Source organism: Barbus barbus, assembly GCF_936440315.1.
Source record: "Barbus barbus genome assembly, chromosome: 27".
NCBI classification, from domain to species: domain Eukaryota; kingdom Metazoa; phylum Chordata; class Actinopteri; order Cypriniformes; family Cyprinidae; genus Barbus; species Barbus barbus.
Window position 1 is genome coordinate 22,145,126 of NC_136755.1, and position 19,967 is coordinate 22,165,092.

The 19,967-nt window shown below is 35.6% G+C and overlaps 2 protein-coding genes across 2 annotated transcripts; one reads left to right on the forward strand and one right to left on the reverse strand.

Annotated features, from left to right (window-relative positions):
* Positions 1-237: 237 nt before the first annotated feature.
* Positions 238-6,847, reverse strand: LOC306846921 (adaptin ear-binding coat-associated protein 1-like). The gene is made up of 8 exons (XM_079380625.1): positions 6,642-6,847; positions 5,477-5,577; positions 5,267-5,371; positions 5,055-5,136; positions 4,505-4,610; positions 4,175-4,313; positions 3,291-3,384; positions 238-1,605 (listed from the first exon to the last, which is right to left on the reverse strand). Exons 1-8 carry the CDS (start codon positions 6,734-6,736, stop codon positions 1,545-1,547), a joined length of 783 nt encoding a protein of 260 aa, XP_079236751.1. The 5' UTR covers positions 6,737-6,847; the 3' UTR covers positions 238-1,544.
* Positions 6,848-8,704: 1,857 nt separating this feature from the next.
* LOC306846922 (uncharacterized protein) lies at positions 8,705-16,037 on the forward strand (the record flags this gene model as incomplete). Its single annotated transcript, XM_079380626.1, has 8 exons — positions 8,705-8,788; positions 9,178-9,333; positions 9,897-10,025; positions 10,105-10,225; positions 12,822-12,988; positions 13,103-13,640; positions 14,344-14,469; positions 15,871-16,037. The coding sequence occupies exons 1-8, from the start codon at positions 8,720-8,722 to the stop codon at positions 16,035-16,037; spliced, it is 1,473 nt and encodes a 490-aa protein (XP_079236752.1). The 5' UTR covers positions 8,705-8,719.
* Positions 16,038-19,967: the final 3,930 nt, after the last annotated feature.

Genomic DNA, 19,967 nt, shown 5'->3' on the forward strand with positions numbered 1-19,967 from the left:
CTTATTTGTTGCTGGTCCAAGATGGTCTTGCACATGACTAATGAGCATCTTAGACCAGCTACCATGGTCCACAGCATTTACCATCTTAAACTGGATTTTGCAGCACAAACCGATAAACACAAATATCAGCTGACATGAGACAGATTAACGAGTATTTGTGGTGATTATATTTACTTTCCAGATCTAGTAGTTTTCACAAATTCAGTGGCATTCACTAAGTAAATAAAAAGGCAATCTCGGTTATGAATTTTTTTTATATTATATGAAGATTTTAACACATTTCATTAATGAAACCATTTCATTTCAACATATGAAATATTTACCTGTGCCATATAATGCATATAATGTTATTTAATATTGAATAAATTTGAGAGACTAAATCCCTCCCAAAACTCTCGCATGCGAATTAGTCAAATGTTAATGCTGGAGGAGTCATCTAAGAGAATTGTATACGTCAAGGTATGTAGTCTGTCAACAATAAAATTAGTATTCAGTTATTGTTACTACATTAAGCCCATGAGATTTATTTCATGACAGGGTGGTACTGTAGTAAGTGTGGTATTTTGGCAGAACACTATTAATATACTAATAACTTTTTACATTTTGTAAGCATAACACAGCAGAAAAATAACCTTTTGTACTTTGGGGTCAAGGGGCTTGATATCCAGTAATAGACAAAAAGAGAAATCATACATTTGATATAGCAAATCAATCCTAATGCAGACCTTGGTTCTCTACAACAGCAATGTGATTGCATTTGTTTCCATAAGCTAAGTTACGTAGAAAGCATTGTAGGACTTAATTTTTTTATATATAGACTGCAAGGGCAAATGCTAATATTTTTGAGAATCATATTCCACAGATTTTATATTATTTAAAATAATCACATTTGAAGCAATGTGTGTTGTAGTTCTTTTGTATATTTTATTTTTGTTTAACACGTAAATGACTCTGTTAGTCAAGTAATGACAATATGGATATGTAATGAATATCTAGACATAATCCCATTATTTGAGGGACATAATTTCTCTACATTGTGGCCTTCAGTCAGTATTTTTGAATATTTATACTGTACAGGTTTTAAATATTCTTATGATATACAAGATGTTAAGCTCTTAACATATCCAGGCCTCACTTAAATTCGACACTTTCAAACAAAATCTCTGCCTTTTTTTAAACACTCAAACACATATATTCACTCCTCCAAAACCTAAGACAAACATATACAGGTCATGACAACAAAATAGACACATCCAACACCTTGTGGACAAATGTAAAGATACAGAAACAATCTTCAAAACATTACCATAAAGTTTTAACACCCATAGGGATGTTCCTCTCTTTTATACAATCTTATAATTTAATTTGGTTGATTCTAAAAGAATTCTTAATAACCTATTTATCGCCTCTGTGCTCTGCTAAAATTAGCAGCATGACATACAGCTTGCCTCTAATTTTCCATGCAATTGTGCAGTATCTTTTAATTGCAGTAGTTTTGATGGAGGAATGGGAACAATAATGGAATGAAGGAGAATAAATATTTTTCAGAACTGGACCCAGTTCCCAGAGGAGGGGTCTTGGCGTGGTGCTGGAGGTGGAACAGAGCTGAAAGAAAGAAAGAAAGAAAGAAAGAAAGAAAGAAAGAAAGAAAGAAAGAAAGAAAGAAGAACATTTACATATACAGGTAGTGGTCTAAGACCAGTTTAATGAAAATATTTTATGACCAGTAGTACAGGTACATCTCAAAAAATTGGAATATTGTGAAAAAGGTCAATATTTTTGTCACTCATTTTCAAGTGAAACCCATATATTATATAGATTAATTTTACATAGAGTGAAATACTTCAAGCCTTTATTTGTTTAAATTTTGATGATTATGGCTTACAGATAATGAAAACCCAAAATTAAGTGTCTCAGAAAATTAGAATATTACATAAGATCAATAAAAAAAAAAGGATATTTTAAACAGAAATGTCAGGCTTCTGAAAAGTATGTTCATTTCTATGCACTCAATACCTGGTTGGGCCTCGTTTTGCATGAATTACTGCATCAATGCGGCGTGGCATGGAGGCAATCAGCCTGTGGCACTGCTCAGGTGTAATGGAAGCCCAGGTTGCTTTGATAGTGGCCTTCAGGTCATCTGCATTGTTGGGTCTGGTGTCTCTCATCCTCTATGGGGTGCAGGTCAGTCGAGTTTGCTGGCCAATCAAGCACCGTAACACCATGGTCATTGAACCAGCTTTTGGTACCTTTGGCAGTGTGGGCAGGTGCCAAGTCCTGCTGGAAAATGAAATCAGCATCTCCATAAAGCTTGTCAGCAGAAGGAAGCATGAAGTGCTCTAAAATTTCCTGGTAGATGGCTGCATTGACTGTGGACTTCAGAAAACACAGTGGACCAACACCAGCAGATGACATGGCAGCCCAAATCATCACTGACTGTGGAAACTTCACACTGGACTTCAAGCAACATGGATTCTGTGCCTCTCCACTCTTCCTCCAGACTCTGGGACCTTGATTTCCAAATGAAATGCAACATTTACTTTCATCTGAAAAGAGGACTTTGGACCACTGAGCAACAGTCCAATTCTTTTTCTCCACAGCCCAGGTAAGTCTCTTCTGACATTGTCTCTGGTTCAGAAGTGGCTTGGTAGCCCTTTTCGTCTCTTTCGAAGACATCTGAGTGTGGTGACTCTTGATGCACTGACTCCAACTTCAGTCCACTCCTTGTGAAGCTCTCCCAAGTGTTTGAATCAGCTTTGCTTGACAGTATTCTCAAGCTTGCGGTCATCCCTGTTGCTTGTGCACCTTTTCCTACCGAAATTCTTCCTTCCAGTCAACTTTGCATTTAATATGCTTTGACACAGCACTCTGTAAACAGCCACTCCTTTCAGTAATGACCCTCTGTGACTTACCCTCTTTGTGGAAGGCGTCAATGTTCATCTTCTGGATCATTGCCAAGTCAGCAGTCTTCCCCATTATTGTGGTTTCAAAGAACAAGAGATACCCGGAATTTATACTGTAGTGATGGTCATTAATTGAAACTCAAATGTAAATATTCTAATATTTTGAGATACTGATTTTTGACTTTCATGAGCTGTAAGCTCTAATCATCAAAATTAAAACAAAAAAAAACTTTTGAAATGTTTTACTTTACATGTAATGAATCTAAAATATATGAAAGTTTCACTTTTTGAAATAAGAACTTTTTCATGATTTTTGAGATGTACTAGTAATATCTGAATACAGGAACTTATTCAATGGTCAAGAATCAAGGTCACTAATCATGTTACCTTGCAGAGCTAGAGAAGTCACCCCACAGGTCAGAGCTGGGGTTTGACTGAACCACTGTATTAGAGTTACTGCTGTCCAGTTCTAATAAACAGCCTAAAAGTAGAGGAAGGAAGTGAGGTCAAAAAAAGTATAGAAAAACAAAAGTAGTATGTAATTAAAATTCTGTTTGTATGAACAATGATGTGTGTAAAATGTAGTTGTGTCTGTCTTTATGTGTCTGTGCATTTAGAGCAGGCTGACATATTAAAGGAATAGTTCAACCAAAAATTTAAATTGGTTGAATGTGTCACCCTCAGGCATTCCAAGATATACAGATGATCTCCTTACTTTATTGGAACAGAATTTAGCAATGAAAAAGTCCATCCCCTGTTGTCCTCTCACATCAAAACCCACTAACATATTTATTAAGAACTTTTTTGTAGAAGGGTCTGTGCAAATATCTCTCCTAATTCAGACAAGATTGCTTTATTACTGGAGAAAGCAACATTATGGATAGAGGAGTCATATTTTAGTCAGAAGTTAAAAACTTTTTAATTATTAATATTTTTTTCTTATAAACACACTGCTGTTCACCTCACAAGATGTTAATAGATGGACTGGAGTTGTGTGATTACTTGTGGATTATTGTGATGTTTTTATCAGCTGTTTGGACTCTTATTCTGACAGCACCCATTCACTGCAGAGGAACCATTGGTGAGCAAGTGATATAATGCAGAATTTTTCCAAATCTGTTTCGATGAAGAAACAAACTCATCTACATTTAAAAATATATATATATATATATATATATATATATATATATATATATAATGTGTAATCCATGGCATCAAAGAAAAGAGGATGCTTTAGTTTATATTTAAGCAGTAATGATGTCAAATGATACCGGTTTGTTCTCCTCCTGATGGCTGTACTGTGTTGTGATTGGACGGAGGAGGAGGGGCTATCTTTCCTCCTGGAGGTGGAGGGAGGAGCCCCAAGCCTCCTGAGCTCTGAGGGCGGGGCTTATCCCTCTTCTTACCTTGCTAAATACAAAGAAACATTTCTCTAATTTAACACAAACTCATGTTTATTTATGATATGAGGGCATGACAAATTACTGTATATTTTTATGTAAATGTAGTGATGCAAGACTATAAGGACATAATCTCTCTTTTAAAAAAAAAAATCAAATTCCAAAAGTTTTCAGGTGTTTTGCATTTTAGTTTAGTTTTACCCCGATATTCAGTGTGATGGTCTGTCCCTCTTTGAAGCCTAGATCCAGTTTGGGTCCTGAGTCTGCACCCTGAGAACTTTTGATTTCATTCTCCTGTTTCACCCACCTTACAGAAAAAATAGAAGCAAAGATTAATGAAATAAAATAACTAAAAATACAAACTGTACAGTGTACACAAAACTAAAGGTTCTTTATTGGCATTGATGGTTCCATGAAGAACCCTTAACATTCATGGAAACGTTCCATTCCACAAAAGGTTCTTTATAGTGGAAAAATGTTTTTTCCATTGTTCCATTTTTTCAATTGTTCTTCACATTTCACACTTTCAAGAACTGTTCACTGAAAGGTTCTTTGGGGAATGAAAAATGGTTCTGCTCTATGGCATCATTGCCAAAAAAAATTTGGGAACCTTTTTTAAAGAGTGTTCATACTGACATTGCTTATTATACCCCAAAGATATCAACTAAAAACATCAATTGACATCCAAGATGTCACTACAAAAAAGCATTTCAAGTCATAAACATTCACATGAATTTTGATGGAAACTTACTTGAAATGATCCTGCAGGGCGACATTAAAGTCAAAAGAATCACCTCTGTCTCCAAACCCAACGCCAATGAATGCACTCCGACCTAAAATACAGGCAAGCAAGGATAATGCATGACTAAACTGTAACACAGAAGTGAAGTATAACTTATTTGCAAGACATTCTATTACGGCAGGTTATGTTAATTAAGGTCAGTTTAAAGATAATACACTAACCATTATCATCCTGTATTCGGAGAACAAAATAGCGACTGGAATCACTGACTGTCTCCACTGCAATGTCAGGGTATTCCTTTACTGGCGCCTGAGCAAACAGCTCACCTGAGGTAATCATAGAAAAAAGGACAACTAGGAGCTTCTTTTGCTGCACAAATGTTTCTGAGAGTAACACCAATCAAACATTCAGGTCATTTTTTTTTTCCTAACCTGAGATTTTGTCCTCCAATTTGATATAAGCCACCTTCCCCTTTGCTGTAATGCGCATACGGCCTGTCCAGTCAGGAGTGTCTAGCTTCCAGTCAGCCGCCCTGCCATTATCACAGCACAAATGTCATTTCAGGTCCATCAAATTAAATGGTTTTTACAACTATAGTTGTCGTTTTTTTTTCTTTTGTGGAAATATCTTTTGGATTAGCTTAACAACAAAAATAAGAAATTATTTTCTGGTGTAGTCAAACACTCGGATACATCACAGCAATGAGTAGAGGGGAAAAAACGATTGTCACAAAACTAATTTGAATTTGAATATTCATCCTACCTGTTTTCCCAATGCATGCTATTGATCTTATTGTAAATTATTCATGCAAGGTTTATTTTTTATTATTATTCTGACCTTTTAGTTTGAATTAAAATATCAAAACTGAAAAGGGACTAAATGTTTTCTATTCCCACTGTCTTCTGGTCATTTTCACCTGAAGACAGACACTGACCAGAAAATGACTGGTGAAAATAACCAGAAGAGAGTGGGAACAGAAGACATTTAACACTTTTTGACAGTTTATGGAAAATCCAGCAGTATTATTACAATTTTCAGAACTGTTACAAGCCTTCAAGCTCCACATGAAGGAATACAAGTGGGATTTCTCCTCTAAAATGTGTGCCAGTGAAATATAACATTCTCTGTGGGCATGAGCTTTTAGGACTAATTATACTCCATATAAACTGGACCACATACACGACCCTATCTCACACCAACACAATAACCCAATAACATTACAAATAACCAGAATAATATTACAAATGAAATGAGAGATGCCACTTCAACTGCATGAAAATGGCATGAAATAATTCCTAAGTATAATTAAATTTGTATTCGCTTATTCTATAACACTTCCTATTAAGGTTGAGTCGTGAGCTCGCAGTCAAACCCACCAAGCATCTGACATAAGATGTTTTTCTTTCTATCGTGATAAACCAATGATAAAACACTGTCTGTGCGGCATAACATCAATAAAGTGCGAAACACGCATTATTTTTTATCAAATGTCGCTCGTAATAGCTGCGTGGTGCAGCCACGGCAAAATGGTATTGCAAGATTGTTTACAAAGCAGACACCAGCCAAGGGCTCAGGCCCGCGCATCCTATAATTCACCTGTATCCGCGATTAGACGCACGCGGCGGGATGCGGTAAACATTGACATCTGGTTTCACGCACAGAATCGACTCGTATTCCACCTCGGACGCCATCTTGAACTGATTTCAGTGGATGTGAGTAATAGTTCTGTCTTCATCCAATTTGTTATTGCGGGCCAGCCGCTTCTACAGGCACTGGAGCGTCAGTGACATCAGCGACGCCCCAGACACGAGCTTGAGAATCACGCATCACGCGTCATCAGATCTGAGGATGTATGGATCGACTCATTGCTATGGAAACCAGGCTCGGCGCGTTAGCAACCATGATGTTGGGATTAGCGGATTTGTCACCGGCTGTTTGTGTCCCCTTGGAATTTCAATAGACCAAGTAGCAGATTTGACGAACCCTTTACATTCATAATGTATATATTATTCGTTTATTGACTCTTATTTATTGTCTAGGGGCTTTAATGCAAAAAAAAATCCGGCAGGGTTTCAACGTAAACCACAAAGCCACGCCTGCTCATAAATATTCACTAACCAGCGGATCAGTGCGTTACATGCATTGCACACCGCCACTCCCATCTCATGAATATTTAATGAGAGGCTTGGCTTCCGTTCGGTTTTTGACAGGTAGCCGTAAACGGAAGCGGAAATTTCCGCTAGGCTCTGGAAAAGCCTCTCATCTTCTCTCCCGTTTATTCTCCCTAAAGGTTAGTATTTTAAAAACATATATGTATGTTTTTGTATCCATCGATCAGAAATTTAGTCCTCGAGCTGACGCAAGAAGCGATGCTCTGTGTAAACCCTTAGCTAAGATGCAGTATATGATCATGCATTATTACCCTGCTTTTATTTAAGGCGATGGCTCCTCATTCACCAAACCAAAAGCAGCTTTTGCAGGTGTCAGATTACAGTCAGGGCACGATCAGTATGATGCGACAGTATCTCAGTTTATATACAGCGCACTAGTGCTGTAATTTCATGTTTGTTATAGTGATTGTCATCATATGATGCTTTTTAAGTACATATTACCTGAGAGGTGTTTGGTGTCTGCAGCATTGGTAAAATGTCTAACGTTATCTGCCAAACTGTTAAATAAATCAATCAACATTTGGACCACAGAGCATTTGGCAAATATTCATAGCGCAGGCTGGATTTGCTGCTGAAAATAGTTTTATCATTATTTTGATGTCAGGATAATGTTGTTTGAAAAGATGTTGATGTTGAAATACTCTATAGCTATTACAAATTAAATATGCTGTTAAATACCAGAGGGTAGCATATAAATTCATATATTTGTTGTCAGAATTTTGGGGGGAACTGTTTCTTCAAAACAGTAGCTTATTACAGAGTTTGTCCTCGTATTTATGATTTATAGCCCATAAAGGTACCATAGGGAAAAGCTCATGGACTGAAGTGCCTGTCAGCGATTTGAGAAACTCAGTCAACACCCATTCCTACATCCTTTATTTAGCAGGTAAGTGGAGCAAAATAAATAAATAAATGACATTGCATATCCTTTTCATTTTGTTTACTTGTGTGTTTTGTTAATAACCTATTCGTGATAGCATGGTCTATATTATGAGCTCTGATCAGGGTTATTATAGTTAACTACTAAACAAAACAAAAATACTTGAAATAAATAAATATTTGATTAAATAAAATATTTTAAAAAAGCTTATTTTGTCATCTAGTTGCCATTTTGATAGACTAAAATAATTAAAAACTAAAACTGAAATAAAATATTGTATTATATTAAAATCAATAATACAAATGACAAAACAAACAGCAAAATTACTCAAATTTAACTAAAATTAAAATTAAAAACTAATTCAAAATATTAATACATTCTATAATAGTGTAATTATCCTGATATAAGACTGCTCTAATGTATACTTTCTATTATAAATGGACTAATAACAGAATAAAATGGTGCCTGTTGTCATATTATAAAGGCTTTGTTTCCTAATTATCAAAGTTAGCAAACAATAATTGTGATATAAAAGAAGCAGATTTTTAAGATCATATTTGTTGTACAATATAATGTGCAATATACAAGTTTTTCTTAAAAAGGTCTAGGACAAAACCGCCATCATGACTCACTCAATGCTGCGACGACAACTGAAAAATCTTGTTCAGAATTTCTCTGAGGCAGAGGTCAAGGTGAGTTTCACTTGCTTTTTTATTGCACAGTTTATTCTCAGTCTTTTGTCATCTCTCTTAAGTCAACCCCATTCAAGTTTCAAGGTGACACTACTGCATTACTTTTGTCAATTATATATTCATTAGACTTATTTAGTCATATACTGCCTATTATGCTTTTAAAACTAGTAACATTAACATAACATTTCTTACAGCTGTATGCTACATTGTTGTCACATGACCATGTTTTCTTTGCATATTAAATTGTGGAATCCACTGTAAATAAATATTATGTTCATTTATTTGTTTATGAAACTCTTACCAATGAAATGAAGAGTGTATATATAGTGAATTTTATACTCGCTGTATATAGAGATAGTGAACCTTTATGTGTTGGATATGTTGTGTAGGTTCGAGAAGCGACTTCTAATGACCCCTGGGGGCCATCAAGCTCCCAGATGGCCGACATCTCGGATCTAACGTACAATGTGGTGGCCTGTAACGAGATTTTGAGCATGCTCTGGAAGCGTCTCAATGATGACAAGAATTGGAGGCATGTGTACAAGGTGAGTGAAGGAGAGAGCTGAAGAGAACACTCTCCAGGTTTAAGGAACCAGATTCTTTGCTTGCCTGCTCAGACTGATTAAATATTTATAGCAAGTGATCGTTTTTGTGACTCTGTTACGCAGCTGATCATGTTACCTGATCAGTGGCTGGCTTTTTCATGTCAGAAGGGCTGTTGATTATGTGCAGGCAGGATTTTCCATTCAGCTTCACTGCCATGTTTCTTCCTCTGTTGTTTACTTACAGCTTTTGTTGTATTATTGAGAGAGAGAGAAAAAGAGAGATTGAGTTACCCTTTATATTTCGTCATGTTTGCTAGTGGCACATCACATAGAATTACATGGGCCAAAACACCCTAGTAACACCCTTTTCTTAATATTAGTGTTTAAAGTGTAGTAATATTTCACAGTATTACTGGTTTTGCTTTGGTTTTGTTTTTGATCAGCCTTGTTCATCATTAGAGACGTCTCTCAAAAACATTAAAAAGTACTGACCCCAAACTAGTATGTATTAAGGACTGTCAAAACACCTGATAGATCATGTTTTCTCTTTTCTTCTAACACAGTCTTTAACTCTTCTCGAATATCTGTTGAAAACGGGCTCTGACCGCATCCCTCAACAGAGTGTGGAGAACATTCACATTATCAAAGCCCTAACAGAATACCGCTTCACAGACAAGGATGGAAAGGACCAGGTACTGCAAAATACTAGGTTCTTCTGCACTCATTACATTAATAATGGCAGATTGTCACTAATGGTTTTGCACTTTGTAGGGGGTGAATGTAAGAGAAAAGACTAAGATAGTGTTGCTGCTGATTGAGGATGAGGAAAAGCGAAAAGAGGAGAGAGATTTTGCTATGAAGACAAAAGACAAGCTGACAAAGGCTCCCAATGGTAAGACTCACAAACCAAGAGCAATACAGAAAACAGGCATGGAGCTTTGTTTACAACTTGTTACACATCCGTGGCCTGTAGCACGAAGCGAGATGAACAAATTCAGAGTTGCAGAGTTAGTTTTAAGTTGACAAAACCTGATAAAGCCAATCTGGTTTAGATCAGGTTCTATATAAACATTCTCTGTCAACTCAGAGTTTGAACTAGAGTTTGTGATAAACTCTGGAGCACATGCACCTGAAAGTGTGACACGTGCAGCAAACAGCATCAGCAAAGCGTCCTTCGGATTCACTTCTCGCGAGAGTCAGCAATTCACTTTTCTGCTGAAGATTAAAGGTGCTTTCATGGCACGCCATATCGTAATAACTGTAATTACGAGATACCAACTTAAAAAAAGCATTTAAAAAAAAAAAAGCATTCACATCCTCGTAGAACTCGTAATTACAACTTGTGAACTGGGAGTTTGTACCATGTGACCGCTGTACCTCACGCGGATGAACTAGCGAATACTATAGATACTATAATGTACTATAATATAAAAGCATATTATGTAAGTGTTCATACTGTAATTATTTTGTTGTTGTTTGTTTAGGTTAGCAATATTTATCGCTGTCATTAACAAACAAACAACGTAGTAATTATTTTTTACCTGACATGCTTTCTGTGTTCTGCAATATTTAGTAGTATAATATGAGACAAAACTACAGAATGTCACATTTTATTATTGGGTGATTCAACACATAAATATTTTACCAGCTAAGAAATTCAGCACATTTTTAGTTTCATCCCCCTATCTGATGTGAGCATAAGTATTGGAACAGTTGAACATAAGGCAGATATAAAAGATTAAAAGCAATCTCTTTACTGTTCCAATATTTATGGAGGGCACTGTGTATATATATATATACACAAATGTATGTCTACATTTGAACATAAATTCAGTGATTAAAAAAATGTTAATGGAAGATTACATCTGTAAAATGCAATTCATTCAATTTCTGATATTTTATAATTAATATGATATGACATAGCCCCTTTTTCGCCAATAGATGCCACAATACAATACTAAATTACAATACGAAAATTAAAATTACAATACGAGACGAGTTCACTGTTCATCACTATGATGATTTCTTTTCAGATATTGTTTCTTAACTCTAATTACAATGAGACACGAGTTCACTGTTCATCACGATGATAATTTCGTGTTGCCAGATTTTATTTTTGAAGCATTGGAAAAAAAAGCACTTCAGCTGAGCTTATTGACAGTCATGCTTGATTTTCAGTGTCAATTTCTTCAACAAACAATGGGCTGTAGAAGCAACATGGTCAGGTGGTGTAACTGGTTTGTGTTAATTGGCGTAACCAGTATTTTTCATAAAACTGTAATTATATACAGGAAAATTTATGTGGAATAAAATGGAGAATATGGAATATTGGATAAAGAATGGTGCATATGTCATTTTAATTACATAAAATCAACATAAACACACCGTGTACATTTTAAAATACCTGATGCATAAATATAAAGCTTAAAATTGATTGCCACTTTATATAATGATTATATGAATATATTATAAACATTTACATTTAATATAATATAAATATAATAAATAAGTAGCTGTAAAAGTCAGGCAATTTTGTCTCTAAAATTCTTTGACTGTAAACTGCTTTAATTTGGAGCGAGAGAAACAGGGGAGTGGCTTCATTGAATCAGATATATGTCACTTTGCTCACAGCTGATTGGTCCAGTTTGGGTTTGCAATCTCTTAACCAGAATAAAGCCTACTCCGGAGCAGGGTAGCGTAAGTTACCATGGTGACGAAACCCGCTAAAAACCAACCCACCTTCTTGAGCCTGAAAACTCATTTTGCTCAAACTAAATGTGAAGTTACCTTGGTAAAAACTGAAACAGGCTTTGTGCTACAGGCCACTGAAGTCTTGCATACGAGACCTCAGATCCTCACAGTGAAAGTTCACAAATAATATTAAAATTAATTTCAGTGTCCATTTTACAAATTTTACATATTAAATATAATTAAAGAGGCAGTGGACCCAAAAATGAAAATTCTGTCATGATTTGCTCATTTTTCTAAAAACAAAAAACAACTGGAAACCCTGTAGATCTGATATAGTGTTTTGGTCTCTTTATGTTTTACACACATTCACACTCTTTAACATACAAATTCTAAACATATACACTACCATTCAAAGTCCGTTTTTTTTATGTTTTTCAAAAGAAGCCTTGTATGCTCTTTTTATTAGATTTAAAATACAATACAAGCAGAAATATTGTGAAATATTATTACAATTTAAAATAGTAGTTTCTACTTGAATATATTTTAAGATGTAATTTATTCCTGAGATGGCAAAGCTATCCTGCAAATGTTTTTGTGTAAAGAAAAGTTTATGAATAGAAAGTTCAAAAGAACAGTATTTATTTGAAATTGACATGTTTAACATCAGAAATGTTTTAATAGTTCGAAGAAATTTATTTTCTGTATTTTTAATTTCTCACTGCAGACTTTTGAATGGTAGTGGGTTTTTTTGTTTGTTTTTGTTCTTTTTTTAATTTATCTTGAAAAACAATTCTCAGCATCCTCCGCTACGGGACCAGAAAAAGAAAAGCCAGAGATCCCGCCATATACTGGGCTGCCCTCCCTGGACAACATCCCATCAGTGGCTGACCTGACCGCCGCTATGGCCAAGAAGAAGGAGGAGCAGAAACGTCTAGAGGCCGAGAGGAAAGAGGCAGAGAGACGGGTGAGACAGACTGATCAATTACTCCGAGAAACTTCATTAGAGTAATATTAAGATCATATTATCTGACCATTATCAAACTCTCCAAGCTTATATAATGGAAATTTGTGGATTCAGGCAAAGGAGGGTGACACAGAGCCAGATCTTTGGGAAAAAGCAGCAACAGCAGTGCCTCCGTCCAGCTCGGACCCCTGGGGAGCCCCATCTGATGCATCCAACGAATCCGCCCCTACCAACGACCCGTGGGGGGCACCGTCTGATGAGGCGACGGAATCCAGTCAAGCTACCAATGATCCATGGGGAGGATCTGCCAGTGCCAAGAACGATGCTCTACCTGCTTCCAGTGATCCTTGGGGAGGATCTACAAATGCAGAGAAAAGTTCTCCACCTGCTGCTAGTGACCCATGGGGTGACTCTGCTGGATTTTCAGAGGATAAAGCCCCGTCAACAAACGATCCTTGGGGGGCTCCAGCTGAAACTGCGAAAGACTCTGACGCAGCAACGTCAGATCCTTGGGGGGCACCTGCGGATAGTGTACAGGATTCAGCACCTGCAACCTCTGACCCCTGGGGGGCGCCATTAGAAGCATCATCAGCTACGTCTGATCCATTTGGTGATGGTTCAAAAGTAGATAATGACCCTTGGGGCACAGCAGGTAAGAAAGTGACTGGACTGAAGATCCAGAAAGGTACAACACACCTCGGTGTCCACTAATAATGAGCTTTTTATTGCCTGACTGAGAATTAGTGAACTTAAACAGTCGTGCAAAAGTTGGGTCATTAATTTTTTTTTTTTTTTACAGATTTATTTTTATTCAGCAAGAATATTAATTTGGGCAAAATTGTTACAAAATACTTATTTCAAATTAATGCTGTTCTATTGAACTTTCTATTAATCAAAGAATCCTAAAAAAATGATCATGGTTTCCACAGAAATATTAAGCAGCACAACTGTTTTCAACATTTGATCATGTAATTCTTGAGAACCAAATCTGCATACTAGAATGATTTCTGAAGGATCATGGGACTCTGAAGACTGAAATAAATCACAGAAATAAATTACTTTTTAACATACATTAAAATAGATGATTTTTTTGAATTGTAGAAATATTTAAAAATATTAGTTTTTGCACTGGTTTGATTAAAGTACTTTAAAAATAATAATAATAATGCATTCTTAGTGAGCATATGAGACTTCTTTCAAAAACATTATAAAATATTACTGACCACAAACTTTTGAACGATAGTTTAAATGTAGATTACAGCATGAATGAAACAGTATTTTGAGATGGCATTTCTGTATGTCAAAAACAATTATTTTCACACATGCTATCTAATCATTGTATTACGTATTCCCAGCATCTTCACCTCCTACTGCAAATGACCCCTGGGGTGCCCCATCAGCTCCAGCTGATGCTGTGACAACTGATGACCCTTTCGGTGATGGAGGCATATCAGATCCTTGGGGAGATTCCTCTGAGAACGGTACTATTGAAGGTTTTCCAAACATTTTCTGTTTGTTTCTGCAGTCTCAAATCTTATTTTTCCTGTACTGGTCAATTTTGAACTAGTATTAACACGCTCATTAGTTTACAAAAGGCTGAAATGGCTTTCTCAAAATCTCAAGCTTCCATCTAATCTACTTGCTAAGATTTTACAAAGTCTACAATGTTCATGTCGTTGAATCTATTTGTTTACGACTCTTAGAAACATGACATCTTTCAATGTTTAAAATTCCTCTTTGAGTTCTATCCAATTTCAGATTTCTCATCACTAAATAAAAATAGAGAAAGGGAAGAGGAAGTGGTGTGTGGCCAAGTATGGTGACCCATACTTGGAATTTGTGCTCTGCATTAACCCATCCAAGTGTACACACAGTAGTGAACATACACCCGGAGCAGTGGGCAGCCAATGCTGCGGCGCCCGGGGAGCAGATGGGGGTTTGGTGCCTTGCTCAAGGGTCTCACCTCAGTCGTGGTATTGAGGGTGGAGAGAGTGTTGGTTATTCACTCCCCCCACCTACAATCCCTGCTGGACCTGAGACTCAAACCCACAACCTTCGGGTTACAAGTCCAACTCTCTAACCATTAGGCCACGACTGCCCTGAACAAACTGTTGTTGTTGTGCTTAACTTTTGATCTAATTTTGTTCTTTAGTATTTTCTACTTTTAATATTTTATCTTTTATCAGTTTTAATTCTTTTGTTTTTGTTTTATTTCTTCATTTCTTTTCAATAATTTTTATACAAATAAATAAAGTTAACACTACCTTGCAAAAGTTTGAGGTCGGAAATGATTTTAATGTTTTTGAAAGAAATCTCTTTTACTCACCAAGGCTGCATACATCAAAAATACAGTGATCAACATAATATTATGAAATATTATTAAAATTTAAGATAAATTTTATCTTGTAATTAATTGTAATTAATTATTTGAATTATTACTCCAGCCTTCAATGTCACATGATCCTTCAGAAATCATTCTAATAAGCTGATTTAGTGCTCAGTAACCATGTTTTTTATTATTATAAATGTTGAAAACAGCTGTGCTGCCTAATATTTTTGTGGAAACCATTTTATTTTCTATTATTTGATGAATAGAAAGTTTAAAAGAACAGCAGTTATTTTAAATAAAAATCTTTTGTAGCATTAGAAATGTCTTTACTGTCACTTTTAATTAACTTATTGCATCCTTGCTGAATAAAAATATCCTTGTCTTATTAGAAAAAAAATCTTACGGACTCCAAACTTAACAAGGTAGTGTATAATATTAAATTTTTTTTTTTTTTTTTGCAAGAAGCAAGGCTCATTTAAGTACTTTTCCCTTGTTTAAATTTAAAAAGTCCATGCAGATTTTTACCCAACAGTTTTTTTTTTTCTATTGATAGGTGACACTGCTACAAAACCTGGTGTTGATACCAAAAAGCCGGCATCGTTCCTTGGAGAAGGTGCTTCATTGGTGGACTTGGACTCTCTTATGTCTGTCAAGCCCAAATCTAAACAGCCCCCTCTCAACGCCATCCCCACCCAAAACGCCCCGGGTAAGGAGGGCTGAGAGAGAAAGAGAGACATTGACAATAAGAGCAACTGAAAAAGAGAGAGAGAGAGCACTGTATAGTATCTGTTTATTTTTGAGTGTTTGTGACGCAGTGTTTTTCAAGCCTAGAGTTCATATAGTCATGTGGAACATAGCCTGTACGTAGTTGATATAGATCCTATCTCAACCTTCTTTATCCCTGCTTCTATATGCTATCCACTTCCCTTCTCCCTTCCTCCCCATCACCCACCATCCCTTTTTGTTTGCACTTTCAACTGTCATCCTTCCCAGGATTTTTGCCAGCCGCGGGCATGTCCTGGTCATTGGGCGGCAACGTGTCCAATGCAAGTGGTTCAACTGCACAGCCTTCAAACCCAAATTATTTTGGTTTTAACTCCATGTCACCCTGTTCCAGTGGCCTGCCCCCCCTAAACACAGCCTTTGGGGTGCCTGTCGCCCATATGGCATCTCCAACCCAGAATACAAGCCATTCAGCTTTGACAGTGTCCAAAATGGGATTTTCCATGGCTAACCCTAGAATGATACAACCCAGCACTGCAGGCACTCATATTGGTGAGTTATCTCCTATGTCCCTCACAGGAACCGTTACCCAACAAGCTCCAGTTCATCAGCGACCTCCACTGGTTTGGGGCTCTGGAACTGGGGTGGCTGGGAAAGGCAACAGCATTTTTTGAGTTCTCCATTCAGCATCATTTGATCCTTAGCCTTCTCCTCTCCCCATCCCCTTCATCAATCCTAGTTGATTATGTGTGTGAATAAGTGTGTACAAATATTTAAATATTAATGAGAAACAATATACTATAAGTATATAAAACAATATACTTTATGTTTTGGGAAAAAGCATGCATACCTGGCCTTTCCAACACGATGGACTGAGAAAATGAAACAGATGATGTTTTAGAAGGGTGTCGTTCTTAAAGGTTTTAGGAAAACTGTCATATCTACTGGAGCAAATTTTGGATATACACTGCTGTTCAAAAGATTGGGATCAGTATTAATCATCAAGGCTGTATCTATTTGATCAAAAATACAGAAAAAAACTGTTATTTTGTGAAATATTGCAATTTAAAATAACAGTTTTCTATTTAATGCACTTCAAAATCTAATTTATTTCTATGATCAAAGCTGAATTTTCAGCATCATTACTCCAGTCTTCAGTGTCACATAATCCTTCAGAAATCATTCTAATATGCTGATTTATAATCAATGTTTGAAACCGTTGTGCTGCTTCATATTTTTGGGGGGACCTGTGATATTTTTTTTAGGATTCTCTGATTAATAAAAAGTTTAAAAGAACAGCATTTATTTTAAAAACATTAATTGTGTGTTATAATATACAATTCTATTCAAAAGTTTGGGGTCAGTACATTTCTTTCTTTTTTTAAAGAAATTAATACTTTTATTCAGGGTTGTGTTAAATGAATAAAAAGTCATAGTAAAGACTTATATTGTTATATTTTGAACAAATGCTGCTCTTTTTCACTTTGTATTCATCAAAGAATCCAAGAAAAATGGATCACGTTCCAAAAAACGAAATGAAGCAGCACAGCAGTTTCATAATAAATCAACATATTAGAATGATTTCTGAAGGATCATGTGACACTGAAGACTGGAGGATGCATTTAATTGATCAAAAGTGACAGTAAAGACTTTTACATTGATACAAAAGATTCTTTCAAATAAAATACTCTATTTCGTTTAAAATTAATGCTGTATTTTTCTGTTCATCAAAACATACAAAATATTAAAAACAAAAATATTAAGCAGCACAGCTGTTTTCAACATTGATATTAATAAGAAATATTAATATTTATTTTTACTTTAAAAAATTTTTTAAAAAAGAAGATTTTTTTTAAATGAAATAAATGCAGCCTTGGTGAGCATAAGAGAACATTAAAATATCTCAGACAGATCTTTAAGCAGTAGTGTATATTTCTCTAATAACATAACTGGATAAACATCCAGCTTGCTTTAAAGAGTGAACAATCATATGTTTATTCCCAAACCTACCTGAGTAACCAAGGAAGCCGCCACGTAAGAGACACAGATATACTTTGGCATTTAATTTGTATAACCAACATTGAATATTTGTTTTTGTTGTTGTTTTTTTATTTGCTTTCTATTGCATCACTGTCCGTAAAAAAATCCTTAACCATTTTTCTCACAGAATTATGCATAATGGAAAATCTAAATGTGGCTTATAGTGATTAATATGATAAGAGACATTCCAGTCATAAACATTTTTAATGCATTAGTTGGTTATGTTATATGAAGGTTTGGGATGTATCAAAAATGGGAGGGTCCTAATACTTGACGACCACATTGCTTTTTACTTACTTGCTTATTTATTGATTGATTGATTGTTTTTACATGTTTGAATATGTTGTTTGGCTTGGAATGGATCTGTTCTGTGGTCATTATCAAAACACATCTGCTAAAGGCAGCAAGTGATGATCATGCACAATGTTTGTTGGCAATTGTTTACTGCAGTAAATTAACAATATGAGAGGATTGGTGAAGAGAAGTCAAAAATTTTGAATACTGATCTAAAGATGTAAAATGGTTCATTAAGAAGCATCTTCATCAGACATTTATTTATTTATTTATTTATTTTATTAGTGTAGTTTTTATTTATTTATTTATTTCAGACTGTTGTTTTGGTCCTGATATTTATGTCATTCTGTCAGAATTCTACTGCTATTCTGTCAATGAAGAAGGTATTGCAAGATAAGCAAAGTCATCATAATTAGAATTCAAAAATGTATGAGGTATTGACTATAATTATAGATTCAGTTAGTTTAATTTTTTATTACGAATATATTTATTTATTTATTTAATCAGTTATGGTAAACCTGTGGTGTTACCTGTGAAAGTGCACAATTCAAGAATAAAGTGACAAAATCATTGAAAAGTGTATCCTTCAGTCTAGTGACTTTATTATTTATGTTATGGCATGTTTGAGGTTCAATATAATATTTACATTTAATTAGCAGACACTTTTATCCAAAAGTGGCTTTAAAAAATATTCAAAGCTTTACGGTTTTTATATAGGAGCCTGTAAGAGTATGTCGATTATCCACAGAAAATAATTCTGAAAACCTTGAGGAAGAGCCCAGCTGAATTATGCCATTGCACTACTGTGTTTTAAACAGCAGGGGGATCATTACATTAACCGAAAGTGCTGGAATATATGTCCAGACCCACCACTGTGTTCATAAAGATGCAAAGGCTTGTGGCTAAGGTTTCAGAAAAAAAGCACAATATAATAGGATTTTTTTTAATTGCTAATTTATTCAGAGCAATTTCCTGCAGGCAAACTGCATTATTGTGATGTCATTTATTGGCACTGAACCTGCAACAACTGGGTTAGCAGTGCATATTTTTTTAACCATTAAGCTACTGTATCCCTTAAAACAGTGGTTCTCAAACCTCTCCAAGAAGTACCCACACCCCTGCACATTATGTATGTCTCCCTCTTTATCACACCTGATTCAACTCATCAGCTCATTAGTGGAGACTGCAAGACCTGAAGTGGGTGTCAGATATAGGGAGACATACAAAATGTGCAGTGCTGTGGGTACTTCATGGAGAGGTTTGAAAACCACTGCCTTAAACGATGAAAAAAGAAAGCATTTTTGGCACTGCTGTAGTTAAATTGCTTAGTTTTGGTGCGGTTCAGGACAATACAAAGTAATCTGTAAAGCTCTTAAGATTATAGAAAGGACAAAATACATGTGTTTAGGAATAATTGACACTGTGTACATCTAAAGACAATCATTTAATTCAACAGTCTCGCATGAAGGAGATGAATGTAACCTGGTTGTAGGCGAAGAGAGAGATTTAAATGAAACTATAGAAAGAGGCAGAATCGAAGGAACAGATGGACTTGGGCGGATTAAGTGAAATCTGGGTGGGTTTGTCATAAAC